The following is a 14,991-nucleotide window of genomic DNA, read 5'->3' on the forward strand; positions in this document are numbered from 1 at the left end:
CTAATCGGTGTTTTTCAAGTGAAATACACGACCGAAGTTTCAAATCTAATTGTGTTCCCCCAAAATGTTGTAGGCCTACTTTAACAACGTTTTGATAAGAAATCACATCATGCTTGTCAGGCACTTAATGCTTGAAGTGAATAAAGGGTGACATTTCAGGGACGCTTTAATAATACTGCTATTAAACACTACTCTGGCTAGGCTTCAAACTTTTATGACCCCTTGACCTCTCCAATTTTTTTTTTTTTTTTTTTTTTTTTTTTTTTTTTAACAAGTCACTTATGCTTCCAGTGCAGTTTGAACCACTGCAAGCGCTCTGAAATGCACATATGGCGTATTTAGAGCAACCTGCCTCAGATAACTTCAGAACAGTAGGTACAGGCAACTTGTAGGATTTTTAATTTTATTTTTTTTTTTAAATTGTATCCAATTGGGGAACTGATGCCAAATATTTAGAGCTGAATGAAACGGGGAATTATTATTATTATTCACCAATTAATTGAAATCGTGTAAACTCGGCGTGTCTGCGAGCGTCAAACTAACCAATGCTTTTTTTTTTTTTTTTTTTAATAGAACTTATGTGGCGTTAGTCAAAAACCAGTGGTAGAAAAAAAAAAAGTGGATTCTGTAACTTCATATTAATAAAGAGCAAAAATGCTTCCACTGGATCATAAAATTGAACATGAACTCCAAGAACCTCCCTTTTTCCCAGATGGTATTGGTCATCCTAAGAATATAAGTGCGCTTGCAGCATTAAGCCTAGATTATAAGCCTAAACTCCTATTGCTGTGGTTTTAATTCTTTTTAGAACTTTTTTTTTTTTCCTTATTTCACCTTTTTCAAAATAAATCATTGTCTTAGAAAATAACACCACCTGTACTACAGAAATCACATAGGCCGGTTTGGAACCAGAAAGGAGGAACAAAGAAAGTACAAAACACAACTATACATGGACACAGGACAAGTCATTTGAGAAAAGAAAATTCACGTTTCGTATTTTCCCTTTCTCCAGTTTTTTTTTTTCCTTTTTACCCAAATTATCATTTTTAAATGCACTTAATACTTAAATTTTCCTCATAAGGATCAACAAAATCCCTTTTCCTTTTTTTCCTCATTTTCTTCTTTCATTAAAAAAAATGGATCGACACAGGTTGTTCTGCATGAACACTCGGAGCTTGTATCTGCCATTTTGAAAGTTCAGTGGATGTCTCAATATTTTTGGAGTAGGGGGGGAATTCACAGTCATTTACGTCAACGTCTTTCTTCATGAAAGCCAGCCCCGTGTAACAGCCGGTTGGTTTTTTATTCCTTCCACAAAAGCAGCTATAATCATTGTAGTCTCGCAGCCCCCCATCCCCACCTTTTGTTTGTTCGTCTCCTTCTTGGTTTACTGAATTGACATGTAAGGCCAGTTAAAACTGCTCCCCGAAAGCAACATATCCCTGATGAGAGTTTCAATTGGGGTTTTACCTACCAATCGGACGAAAAATAATTGTTCTATGACCGAGGAAGAGACTGTGCGGAGGGAAGGCAAGCGGAGTAACAACTTCCCAAACCGTGTTGGTTGGTTGGGATACTGGCTCCGGACATATTCCTCCAGGGCGCACTGGGACTTCTCCTGCAAACTTTCCACATGGGCCACATCTGAGAGGCCACAAGCATCTGAGAGGGGGGGAAAGCAAATAAACATTAATAAAGTGTAACCTAAAGTGTTTCTCTCACTAGGAGTTTTTTTCCCCACTGTGGTAATAGGCTGGCGAAAATTGATAGCCTGTCATAGTTTTTAAGAAGCTTTACTTTAGCATATTATTCTTGTCTCATTATATGTAAAAGAGGAGTGTTTTTTTTGTTTCGAGGATTGTTTTCATAAATGTCTAGTGCACATATTTTTCAGTGTATGAGAATAATTTAATAGTAACTTGTGATCACAATAATAACATTGCGCTAGACCAATAATTACCACAGCACAGATAAAAATCATAGTTCTGGCAACTTATATTACTTTAACAATGATATTATATTTGTTTTATATATATATATATATATGTATATATATATATATATATATATTTTTTTTTTTTTTTTTTTAATTAAAAAAAAAAGCTTTAACGCCTGAATCTGCCACAGTCAACAAACAGATGAAAATATATATAATATCTTAATTGGGTGTACCTTATTTTATCCCTATTACAACTCGGTTATTTCTCTCGACAGAGTCTTCTTTATTTACAAAAGGGACGTAAATAATTAGGCATATTCGTAGCTAAAGACTGTGTTCTACATGGGCCTGTGTTTCACAGTCAGAGGCAGAGCGAGGAGGAGAGGAGGGGGAGGGAGAGAGGGAAAGACAGGGAGACCTACTGACCTTTAGTGAGCAGAGATTTAGCTCGGAAAAAAAGGGCCCATAGCCTACGGAGATACCGTCATACTATACCATCAGAGACGCATAATCACTATCTGTGCTGTTGCAATGTGGGCGGCAGCTGAGGATGTGCCAAAAACCCCGCTCGTACGCGCATTGGTTAAGTTTTGCAAAGTTTATGCATGACAACAACCGCCCAACCACCGAAGTAGCAAAAGGCGTGTCGTTTCAGCGACAAACGCTCGGCTCGTGTTCGAGCCTCCGGGACTCAGGCAGGTATGGAGGAGACAAATTAAGCCACCGTGGCCCTGTAAAGGCGTAATAATAAAATTCAATGACCTGAAATGTGATTTTTTTTTTTTAAGAATAGGCTAACAAGCCACCACGAGAACAATAGTGGGCTGCTTCGAGCCAACTGAAATACAGAGGCTGAGGGCTTGCAGGTATGATATCATTTCAAAGACATGCATTCACGCTACACCGTGAAACCTTGTAAATCCTTTCCACACGTATTTATTCCCCCCCACCCCACCCACCCCAACCCTTAATGGTGTGGCTAATGTAACAAAATAACTGGGCAGTTATGTTTCATGACCCACTTCTGGAGCAAGTCCAGAGACGCCTTGAATCCTGCGAGGCGGAGGGAGAATATTCCTGCAAATAAAAATGAAAGCCGCCCCTCCTGTCACCGCTCAATATCACAACATACTGTTAGATACCGACATATTTGCAATTGCAGGGTGTACATGGGTCCTATAAGCCTTTCCTCGGACATGACTGTCCCCTAAATGACAAGAGAGCGTTGAAACCTGCGCTGTGCTTTTACTGTGTGCAAATGGGACATTAGGCTTGTCTTTCTTTTTCTATTCCCCTCCCCCTCGGAGCCTGACATCATTTATATCTGTCATTCCCTACAAACAAGACGTGGGGTATACACACGTTGATAAATGGCCGAAAAAAAAAAAAAAATCAAAGTGTAGCAATTCATCTGCAAGGTATTGGATTGTCCTAAAAGTGTGCTAACAGCTAGATATTATGATGCTTAAGGAAATGATGGTGTGTATATTATCAGTATTATTTAACTCCAGTTCATTTTGAAAGGTTTCAGTAAGGCTGCACTTTCCTCTCTTTTCTTGTCCATCTAATTAAAAAATCTCTTGCGTGGTCATGTCACAATTTCCAGTTTAGCTCCGTGTATGTGTCTGATAAATCACTTGATTAATCAAGTGGATTTGTAATTCAGTAGCCTAAGGCCTATCCACACTGTCCTTGACCGTGAAGGCAGCATAGGTGAACATTTAAGCAGGAGGTTCATCCAAGACAAGCAACAACCTCTAGCCAGTGCAGATATATTTGGGTCAGCGTTGATTCAGCTGATGCCAGTGTGTGCATGTTAGTGACATTCACGCAGACTGAACTTTGAGTGTGCCAGTCTATTGTCTTACCTGTGGTGAAGAGCACAATTGCCTTTAAGCAGCTATATTCAGCAGAGTCAACGTGCAAAGCTTTGAGCTTTTCCACTTGTTCTTGGAAGATCCTTATGTGGTCCATAAAGGCCACCACTCTGTCCGCAGACATGGGGGAGGCGTGAAGGCCAGCCGCCGCCAGGAGAGGAGCCACATGCAGGGGCATGGAGCACTGCGCGGCGTTGAGCACAAATAACTCACTCCACGTCAACCTCAGCAGAGCCACCTGGTCGGTGATCTGAAGGTCTGGAAAGAAGGGAATATTCCTGGCCCACTCCACGGCGCTGAAGAGCATCCTGGCTGCTAGTTCACAAATGTTCTCGATGCCCATTATGTTGTTGGGCTGCATGCACTGACTGCCATACCGGGACGTCGGGTAGGGCTCCGCTCTCAACAGAAGAGAGATATATCCGGATAAGTAGGAATGGCAGTGGAGTGGGTCTCCATTTGTCAAGGCGAACTGACCGTGGTGTGGCTGTGTGGGTGGCACCCGTCCCCTTTGCACGGCTGCAGTAAAAAGAGAAACTACAGATATTGAAGCCTGAATTCTACAAATGATCACACAGTCATTCTGGGCATGAAAGCTGCTTTCAAATATTGTGCATTTTAAACTGACTGCTAAATCGAAAGCTTACACCTTAAGAAAAGAGATGACACACAGCGTGCTTGCTGTATGACATCAAAACACACGCGCGCGCGCGCGCTCGCACATCACACACACATCACACACACACACACACACACACACACACACACACACACACATCATATTATTGCACACGAGTTTAAAAAAGACAGGCTGCGTTCATAATAACGAGGCCGTAGTGAGACAAATCGTATACTGAAACACCAGAGATGCGCTTTAAACCCGCTTTAACACAAGCCACGCATATGTCTGGCTTTAAATGATGTTATTCAGCAACAGCAACATGAGCTGGCTGTGAAGGAACACAAAGAGGGCAAGGGAGACCTTGCATGTTTAACCCTTAACCCACTTAGCAATTCATCTCCTTCTAGCTCACATGCAGGCCTATTTTCGACCAATATCCAAATACATTCTCGAGGTTACACGGGGGCTCTGTATGCATAATTCGAGCTGGCGTCCAGCTTCGGACACGGCGAACAAGGCGGGCAGGACAGACGTGGAGATGTAGCCCGAGCACGCTATGTCTTAACTCGACACTCGCCATAATACCGCAGGAGGGCTTTATTGTGTCATCTATTCGATACAGATGTATCTCTACGCCCATAGCCGTATCTCGACGTAAATTCGGCCAGGGGTCGGCTCCTATTTGTGAAATGCACGGCTATAGGGCGCCGGAGCCGGGCTACTGGAGCGCGAGGCTGAGAGGGCGATCCGGCGGAGCCCCGTCTCGACCGCGGCACGGAGCGGCTCCATTGCGTCCTCCGGCCGCGCAGCCTCGGAGGGAACGGTCGGGAGAGAGATCGGGCTGTGGGGGCGACGTTGCGTGCTTTCGCGTCTGGAAGCCTACACACGTACAAACACATACACGAATAAGAAAACAAAAAGTCCCAATACCTTCCCGTCTCATGCCGACTTTAAGGCATTTTTTGAGGCGGCAGTACTGACACTGATTGCGGTGGTGTTGGTCGATTGGACAATTCCTGTTGGCACGGCATGTGTAAGTGAGGTTCCGTCGTACGCTCCGTTTGAAGAAGCTCTTGCACCCCTCGCAAGTAAACTGGCCATAGTGCTTGCCACTGGATTTATCCCCGCACACCACACACTCGATGTGCTGTGGCTGTTTCTCCGACTGCTGCGTCGTCTGGTTCGTCGGCGTGGACTGTGTGTTGTTCGGGGGTCCTTGGACCGGCGTCTGAGGGGTCGGAGGGGCGACCTGAGAGGCTGTCAGATTCAACTGGCCTGGTTGAGGGGTGGGAAGAGATAGTCCTCCTTGGGTCTGCGAGGAAAGGGTGCCTTGGGTGTCAGCCACATCGTCCTGGGAGCCTCTCCACACTACCATTGCCATATCTATCAGTCAACGTAAAGAAACTTTTTGTCTGCCGTTTTGGTGTCGCGGTGAATAATGTCTCAGGGAAAACGCGGTAAACTGTGGTTAACAGCCAGACATAAATGTCAAATCTAGCCTACGTTGAATCCACTCTGAACCTCCCGGAAAAAAAAAACTGTCGGTTTATTGCTGTTGGAGACGTTGCGAAGCACGTTTCTCAAAACTGATGCGATGGCGAGCTGAGTCGCTGCCTTGCGCTTAAAGGCCAAGTCCAGGGGCGCTTGCAGTCAGCCATCCAGTACACCCATCGATGGGAGAGGTGGGCTTAAATGTTAAAAGAATCAACCGAGGTAGCATGGACTATTCAGTGAATGATGGAGCAGGTTGGTAAGACAGTGCCTGCAGCAGCATAAAAGAAACGGTGGGCACACAGCAGCCACTATCAAGTTCCAGCACAAGTCTCGAAGAAAATTCACCAACTGGGTAATAAAAACTGCGTCTTCTTCCCTTTTTCTTCTTGTGAGGTAGCGCCAGCGAGCGCGCAGCTCAAGCCAATGTTTTGAGAGCCTGGAATATGTGAAGGCAACTCTCTTCCCCCCCCCCAAAAAAAAGCGAAAGCACTAAAACAAAAACAAAAAAAAAAACAAAGATCACAACCTACAAACCTCCTCCGTGCGCCGAAAAATAATAGGAAAAGGAGTAGAGATTCAAAGTGATCAAATATGTTAAAAAGGCGGAGGTTAGGAAGTGATTTGCGATTGGTAGGAGCCGGGCTGGCAGAATGCTTTCTCTCTGATCAGCTCACTGAGCTCTCTATATAGTGAACTTTGACACGACTGCTGCAACTTAGCACACGTTACCATGGAGATCGGCTGCCATATAAGGAAGGAGAGTGTGTTTGACTGGTCAGAGCTCAGGGACCTCCCCCTGAACCCCATTGGCTAGTCGGCACTTGTGCTACTTGGTACCTTGCCAGAGACAGCATGGAGGTCGAGAGGGCCGCTTGGTCCTAAAAGGAGACGGGTTTTTTTTTTTTTTTTTTTTTTTTCCGGAAAAGAGGAATCATTTCTAGTCACTCAAAATTGCCCAGACTACAGGCGATACTCGCATGCACGCCCGGTAAAGATTTAGCAATTTCACGGGGAAGGAGAAGAAGAAGAAGAGGAGGAAGAAGAAGAAGAAGAAGAAGGGGAAGAAGAAGGAGAAGAAGAAGAAGCTTAATTCGATGCTTTGTCTCATATCGTGTTATAGTGTCTGCCGTGGCTCCATAAAAAGCTGAAATATGCAACGCGATTTTGTCCCTGAGACACGGTTGCACTTTTCTGGACATGATCTGCGCTTGTTACCACAAAACTGTCCATCCATTGTGCCTTTATCTCGATCTTTTAGGCATGTGGATATATAGACAGACTACACTTTTGGGGGGGGAAAAAAAACACAAAAAATGGGGAAAAAAATAAGGCATTCCGGCTGGATGATGCTCTAAATTAAGACTATTAACATTATTTAGGATAGTAGTAAACTGAACAGCAGTAGCAGACTTCAATTTGTCTATGAAAAAATGTCAGTCCTAAATCCAGGCACTGAAAAGGTTCACCCACCAGGTGAACAGGACAATAATAATGCCTGGCGCTTGAATTTCTACATATTGCCCTACATTTGTCCGAGTTCCGATATTTGTACAGACTAACATATCTATTAGTGCCCTGTAATCACCCCAGGTTCCACTCGTCACAATCCACACCTCTCATAAAAATGTCACGATAGGCTACTGACATCATCTTGGCGCCCGCTGCGGCCTGCTAATCCCCCTGACCGCAGACATCCCCAAAACTCAGAGGGTCGGGAAAAGCCAAATCGGGGTCTCAAAAGTCAGAAGCTTTGTCTGCATGCGGGCGAGACGTCAAGCCACTATAGCTTTAAATAGGGGACTACATTTAAAAAAAAAAAAAAAAAAAAAAAATGTCACTGGAGGTCAAAGGCCATCCCCTCCGCATTAAGGTTAGGTTGACAGGTAGAGCCACTTTCTGATAAACAGCACTGTAAAAGCTGTTAACCACAATGCCTGTCAGAAATCGCCCTATAATAAATATAATCTACAGCTTGTGATCATGACAAACACAGTGAAGGATACCGTGCATGTAAAACGGGGTCGACGCCCGTCCCGACTTGTTTGCCTGCGTGGTCAATGATTATTTTTTTCTGGCCGGTATTTAACTTTCCCCGAGCGCCCGGGGGGCTGCCAGACTCGAACTGCGGGTAAAACTTCACGGAGCCGCCACACAGCCCGAGCGCGCGAGCGCGTTGCTCTACAGGGAGAGCGGCAGCCGAAGGCAGCCCGCGCTCGTCCCGAGACGTACTACAGTATATGGGTGCCCCCTAGCGTACGATTTTTTTCCGCCTCAAATAAGATCCAATTTAGAGGAGCCATCCGACGAGGAAACCGCCTCAGTCTCGTCTCTCGCATCGACCAAACTAACGAGCACCATTTTAAACTGATGACTGTTTGTTTAAATTCTGTTTTACATGACTTGGACGGCAAAGCTTTGGGACTTGCCAAAGTTGGATTTACTTTTTGCCACTTCAGGCAGTCCCAGCGGTGGTATTTAGACCAATTATGTCGTTATTCTAAAACAAATGAGCCGATTATACTTTGTCTGCATGACTATTTTGTCGGTTTTATTTACAGATCCCGTGAACGTGGAGAGTCTGTAAATAAAAATACCCCGCGATGTATCGACTTACAGAGGACCCAGTTTTGCTTCGAAGGGTAAGTATACATTTTGCACACTTTATTATGATAAATCAGCAGAGTCGCCATGCTTTATTCATGTGCTCTAAATTAAATATCATCTAAATGAAGGGGAAAAGGCTGCAGACAGAGAGTATATAGTAACATGCATATACGATATTTCCACGGTGCGCATTGAATACGGGCGACTCGGTCGGATGTTTTCTCTTATTCTCCGAGTGTTAATTTATATGATGATCACAATAAGCCCAAGTCGTTTGCAAATACCCATCCATTGTTATTTGACAGTGAGAGTGAGGCAGGAGGCTGTATTCTTATAGTAGCAAACCTACCAAATGCATATGATGCTGATTCGTCCGTAGCGGGATGCATCTTCTCTCTTATTCAGAATATATTTAGTCTTCTCTTATTCGACACAGTGCTCAGATTTGAAACTGGCAAAGCTTCCTCTCCAACAGACGGGATCAAACACACCAAAAAAAAAAAACCTCAAAAAACAAAAAAACAAAAAAACCCCCAAAAAAACAAAAAAACACGCTGTTTATTGGAAAATTGCAATGTCTGATCATGCAAAAACTTTGGCGAGCCCGAAACAAACAACTGATTCACGTCATGTGTTGTTGAGCGAGGAACTGGAAACATAAAGTTGACGTGCCGTCCGAGCAGAATATCATTTGACTGCCTCTGGAAATGATAAGTAGGCTTTACAGCAAGCAGAGATCCTGTGCGCCTTTTTCTCTCCTACAGTAATATGGCCAAAACGCGCTCGCACGCCGCTGCTTTGTGTGGGCTACTGAGGAGAGAGGGAGGGGGCGAAGCCAGGAACAGACACCTGTCTTGAAGTGTGGCGGGCATGCATTACCAGATTCGGCATATTGGAAATTAAATGGAGATTGGCTGTAAAGATGCAAGAAGACCTGTGATTAGAGGCGTAATTAAAACTGCCTTAAATGAAATTTTACTGTAAGATAAATATTCAGTATGCTTAACTGTAGCCTATAAAACTTAAACATTATTATTATTATTAATATTATTATTATTAACTTAATAATTATAATATAAGCCTACTCTCTCTCTCTCTTTATATATATATATATATATATATATATATATAAATATATATATACAAAAAAGAAAAAAGCGACTAAATAAACAAGTGTCTTTTTTTTTTTTTTTTACAGCTACACGTCTAGTAATTACATATTATGCCTTGAATAAAAAGGCCAATATGTGAAATGATTAGAGCCTCAATTAACCTCGCGTAAATCTATACTGAGCTGAACGTTTTCCACGCACAGGCATTTCCACACCGACACAACTGATTCGCTATCAAAACCCCCAGAGCTGGTGTGCTGCAGTTTCTATTTCCCGGGTTTAAAAGTTTCCTCTGTGTGATTAGGAGTTTGTTCTCCCTTCGGGCAGAAGCTAAAAAGCACTGCACGCCCAGCAAGCCGGCGTGCACACAACAATGGCTCTGCCCAACGGGAGCAGTATCGATTAAGACGAGACGGAGGATGTCGCCTGCACTAAATATTTACTGATCACACACAAATAGCTGGCTCCTTAACGATTTCCCATGCTCCGGCTGGGAGAAAGGACTAAATCACTTTATTATTGTTAGTAAAACAAAGCACACGCTCTGGAACGCGGGAGTGGAGATGTGCTGATTGGGATAAGTGTAGTTAGATGAATCGATAGTGAGTAGATAATAGTTGAGATTTACGGGCGTGGAGAGAAAAAAAGCTTTCCCTCACGTATCAGGTTTAACTGACACATGCACTGCGACTGGTCAATCCTCTTATATGCCAAAATGCGCGGAGTGGTCAAAGCGACATAGAGTCAACAGATTAGGGACTAAAAACTTCACACCTCTCAGCGTGAAGTCGGGTAAAAACAGCGTGCACGTAGCCTCCATCTGACTCTTCAAGCGCGCTTTCAGATACATCACCTAAAAGAGGACTGCCCTGCCGACGGCAATGGAACCCATCTCACACTTGTGCAGAAAGCCAAAAGCGAAATAAAAAGTTGACTTTAATCTCATCTCTGCCCTCATGCAGATAGAGGGATACTGACCCGGAGGTCTCCAAGTTCCCGGCCTGATTAACCCTTCCAGACCCGCGCGGGAGCAAAAGGTTAACCAGGCTAATCAACTTCAAGAGTCTGATTGAATTAGATGACTGTGGAATCAGGACAGAAACTTAATTGTCCCACTCAAAAAAAAAAGAAAAAAAAAAACACCATGAAGAGAAACCTTGGTCATTTTTGACAACGGACTCGATTTAAAACATTAAAATATGAAAAGACGGAGGAATTAATTGTAGATAACAGAGGAGATGATTTGCTTTTTCACGGGCAACAGGTTTCATCTGCTTCTAGCATAGAATCAAACATTTCCAACATACATTCAATATTCAAAACTCTCTTTAACACCCACGGATTGTTTTTTTTTTCCCCCTGCTTGATAAAGATCACTTGATTGATGGCGGTTGTGCCCCAAATGTCACGGCATTTTTATCTGCTGCATAGCATAATATCAATCAGTACCCTTTAACTCTCTAGTAAAGGTTTTATCCCTTGTCTCTTCATAGCAGTGCTTCATGGTGATGTTGTCATGTTGCTTGTTTGCAAAGATGAAAAAAAAAAAAAAAAAAAAAAAAAAGTAGTCCAAATTGGTCAAATGTCTGCTCGTACATTTTGCTTAATTTAAGAAAATTAGCTGAAAAAACATCATTTAAATTTCCAGAAGTTACTTTGGACTCATGTAGCAAAATGATCACAGGAAGAAACATAACCAAAACATAACATAAGCAAGTTATTCTCATGTAGGGATATTTTGTCATTTAAATATTAATTGTATAAAAGGTTTTAGAATTTATTTTAAACTTATTATTATTTATTTTTTTTTACATATGGGCTTCTTCCCAATAATGTGTGCATATTCTTATAGCATGTAATGTAGTTTCTTTTGACTGGGCTTACTTCCTTTCTCCGTGGTTGAATAGATTATTCTTAAGCATGGCTTTTACAGACCATAATGACAAAAGTATGACTTGACTTTTAAATTATGTTTCTGTCTTTTCGGCTTCTCAATAATCTGTAATTATGAAAAAAGATGCATTCCATTACCAAAATTATCACCCTCTTAATGATAAATGCGGTGTGTGTGTATATATAGGTTTCTGGCCGCACATATTTACAGTGTGAGAAAAGCATTTACCCTTTTTTTTATTTGAAGGAGAGCTCTGGTCTAAGCAGACAGACATGTTTCAGGTTGAGACTGCTTTATAAAGAGTTCATTCAGTGGTGTAGATCACTTTCTCTCTGTCTGCGTGCCCTAAGGGCCGCTATCTAAAATGGCAATAGATCCCAGATAGTTCAGTGTTCAATTTGCCAATGACAGATTATAGTGCCAATTTAAACAGATAGGGATCAATTTGTCTCAATGATCGCTCTTTAGGCTGACTGCCAGCATGCTTTTAATGTATTTGTAAATGCTGGTTGTTTGAATCACGGCTGCTATGTTTAAAAAGATCAAAACTGCAGTATGGAGAGAAATGAGCGGTGTAAATGATAAATGACGGGTTGTTTTGGCTGCTGAAGACTGCATGGATGGAACGTACATGATGATTATTTCAGGCAGCAGCATTGTAGCAGCAATGACCAGAAGGTCAATGGTTTAACTCTTAGGACTCACTGGGAAAGTCTGGGTAGGAGAATTGTTTGATAAGTGCTCTCTAACCCTCAGGAACTACTTCTGAAGTGCCCTTCGGCAAAGCAGCTTAAGCCCCATCTGTCCCAGTGGAGCCGCACAGCGACCAGCAGCACAAGACTGCGGTTGTGCCGGGCACTTGTGAGATGTGTCTCTTTGAATGTGACCTGCCCTCCTTTTTCTTTTTAAAGAGCGAGAGTGGGCAGTCCACTCGCCTCACGCTTTTTTTTTTTTTTTTTTTTTTTTTTATGTACTCAGACAGTAAAAAAGTTTGGGCGAAGAGACAAGAGAGAAAGCTGTGGCAGCATTCAGTCCTGATCCAGACATGGTTCACACGTGGCTCCAAAGGCAGCAGACAGTGTATTGAATTACTGTAACTCAAGGTGTAATGCGGTAGCAGTGTGGGATATGTAAAACTACACAAAGGGATGTAGAGGAGGCCAACTGCGGCTTCACCTTACTATAGCCGCCATTTAATGTTAGATTGTATGGTTTTATTTTCATAAATTTCAGACATAATCAATTATACTGTCAACCATAATTTCTATAGGGATCATCAATGTCTCATTATCATCATATTTTCCAATTACATCCAACTGTGTTGCCACGTGAAAAGCTTGTATCTCCAGTCATTGTGATTTTCTTGTGTTAATTTAAATTAAGGAATTATACAGTTTGTAGTACAAGGAGAAAGCACTTCAAACCCTGCTGGATACATACACGAGCGTACGGCTAAAACCACAGCTGGTTTTTTTACTTCTTTTTGGACATTTTGGAGATATAGAGTTTTGACGTGACAGTGAGGTACTTACAATTATGGGACGGCCAATGAAGTAAGTGTTACCAAAGTAGCCAATTAAGTTATGCTGTGTATAATTGCAATTTGCAGTATTACACCTGCCACATCCATGACTAATAAAGTTTAAAGATGTCATACGAGCTGTGTTTTCGGATGCTTTTCTTTACACAGTACCTAACGTTACGCACCTACATTTTAAGAACCGAACAACTGTTTCAACTGTAGGACACATGCCGTTAAAATCTACAATGATAAGTTGGAAACAGTGAGAGTGTGGCTCACTGTTCATTACCCAAAATACCTTTACAAATTGTTCTCTAATTCAGTCTCTGGCTTTCCTGATTCTGAATGATATCTAGATCAAAATATACTGCCAGTCAGTGTTGTTTCTGGTGCTTTAACAAAACTACATGTACCGCAAGTCTTACGACAGTTGCTCATTAACTTCCCATTCACTGAGAATAAGATTAAGTGACTTTCTACATTTTACATCTAAAAGATGTTTCTGTGGCGTAAATGTGGGGGATTTCAAAGTCAGAAAAACATGGAACTACTGTACTGTACTATCTTTAAAATTCACATGAATTTGTCAAGTCCAATTCAAAGAAAATGTGAATTATTTGATTATATAAATTAGTCTGCAGTTTTTACCTTTAGCTGCGGGTTGAGAAGAATGTGAACCTAACGCAATCAAAGTGCAGATCTTTTAGTACAGTCGAACTTTCTTAAAGGAAAGCATATAGGAGTTTTAAAGACTGAAGTAAATCGCAGTAACAGAGCTTGTACCTGTTCTGAACATAAAGACTGCAGACTGGGAAATCAATCAAGCTTCAGTGTTTTATCATAAAAATGCATTTGTCTGTGAAAGTGCTGCAGGAATAAATATTATAACTATGAACGAAACCAGCAGCCCATGAATATCGACAATATTAGCTACATCTCTACTTCCACAGGTAGTGATTCAACATTTGTGAATGGAACATACTGCATAAATAGCAAATACTGCCATTGGAGGTTTTTCAATCACACAAAGCCACATGTGATCAATGGTCCTTGTGTACTGATGGAGGGAATAAAAAGTAAATGGAATGTGGATGGGCTTAGGTAAGACCTTCACAGCGGCGAGGACTCTGAAAGAAAAAGAGAAGGTTTTCTTGGAGCGAAGATGACCTGAAGGGGAAAAGCCATTAAAAAACAAATCACTTATTCACAGGATCTTGGTTACTGTATCATCATATGAGGACACACACAAGCTGCTTTTAGAGCTCACAACATGAGAATCAAACTCCCTGGATGACTTCACCAGAATCGAACCTTAAACTTGCTCCAGTAAATTGAGAGGGGATTTGTTGACATGGGGTAGTGCCCTTAGGTTAGAAATAGACATGACAGTAGTTGTTCCAGTTTATGATCTGAGTCCTGCTAATTAACTAATCATATCTTGCAAGGTAATCACAATCAAATACAAACTTTGTCCCAGTTTACTGTGCATTATTATACTTTTTTCTATTTAAAATAAGCTATGTAACATTACTATCTCAGTAAGTGTACTTTGAACAACACTTTCCCCTCGACAGGAGTTCATATATTTTGTTACCACACTTCATATCCACTATCTGAGAAAAAGGGACAGACTAGATTCTTGATTTATTCTTTTTGTAAAAAACACTCAACCCCAAGACATCACCAAAGTATTTTTGCCTGAATACCACCTCATTTAGAATTTTGTTATTGACACTAAACTATTTTACATATCATCATACCCTCGGTCAAAAAGACCAAATTAGAAAGAAGTATTCCAAGGTAAGTTTTCTGAATGTTGACAGTTAAAATAAAATGCTGCACCACTTTGATGTGAAACTAACTTTAAAATAATATCTATTGCTGCTCTACACTTAACACTACCTGATGATATCACACATTGGAATCA

The 14,991-nt window shown here is 41.8% G+C and overlaps 1 protein-coding gene and 1 long non-coding RNA gene across 5 annotated transcripts; one reads left to right on the forward strand and one right to left on the reverse strand.

The window, feature by feature from the left end:
* Positions 1-226: 226 nt before the first annotated feature.
* nr2f2 (nuclear receptor subfamily 2, group F, member 2) lies at positions 227-9,004 on the reverse strand. Of its 3 annotated transcripts, none has more exons than XM_040132603.1 (3): positions 8,886-9,004; positions 3,808-4,335; positions 227-1,662 (listed from the first exon to the last, which is right to left on the reverse strand). In XM_040132603.1, the coding sequence occupies exons 1-3, from the start codon at positions 8,923-8,925 to the stop codon at positions 1,388-1,390; spliced, it is 843 nt and encodes a 280-aa protein (XP_039988537.1). In that variant the 5' UTR covers positions 8,926-9,004; the 3' UTR covers positions 227-1,387. The 3 variants fall into 3 exon arrangements, with proteins under 3 accessions (XP_039988537.1, XP_039988536.1, XP_039988535.1); XM_040132602.1 differs by lacking the exon at positions 8,886-9,004 and adding an exon at positions 5,369-6,590; XM_040132601.1 differs by lacking the exon at positions 8,886-9,004 and adding an exon at positions 5,369-6,590 and having other exon boundaries at positions 3,808-4,353.
* On the forward strand, positions 8,251-12,477 carry LOC120793025. 2 transcript variants are annotated; one of them, XR_005707925.1, is made up of 4 exons: positions 8,251-8,403; positions 8,491-8,571; positions 10,611-10,685; positions 12,299-12,477. It is a non-coding gene; the product is annotated as an uncharacterized LOC120793025 (long non-coding RNA). The 2 variants fall into 2 exon arrangements; XR_005707924.1 differs by having other exon boundaries at positions 8,251-8,571.
* The last annotated feature ends 2,514 nt before the right edge of the window (positions 12,478-14,991 follow it).

The sequence above is a fragment of the Xiphias gladius genome, chromosome 8 (genome assembly GCF_016859285.1).
Source record: "Xiphias gladius isolate SHS-SW01 ecotype Sanya breed wild chromosome 8, ASM1685928v1, whole genome shotgun sequence".
Taxonomy (NCBI): domain Eukaryota; kingdom Metazoa; phylum Chordata; class Actinopteri; order Istiophoriformes; family Xiphiidae; genus Xiphias; species Xiphias gladius.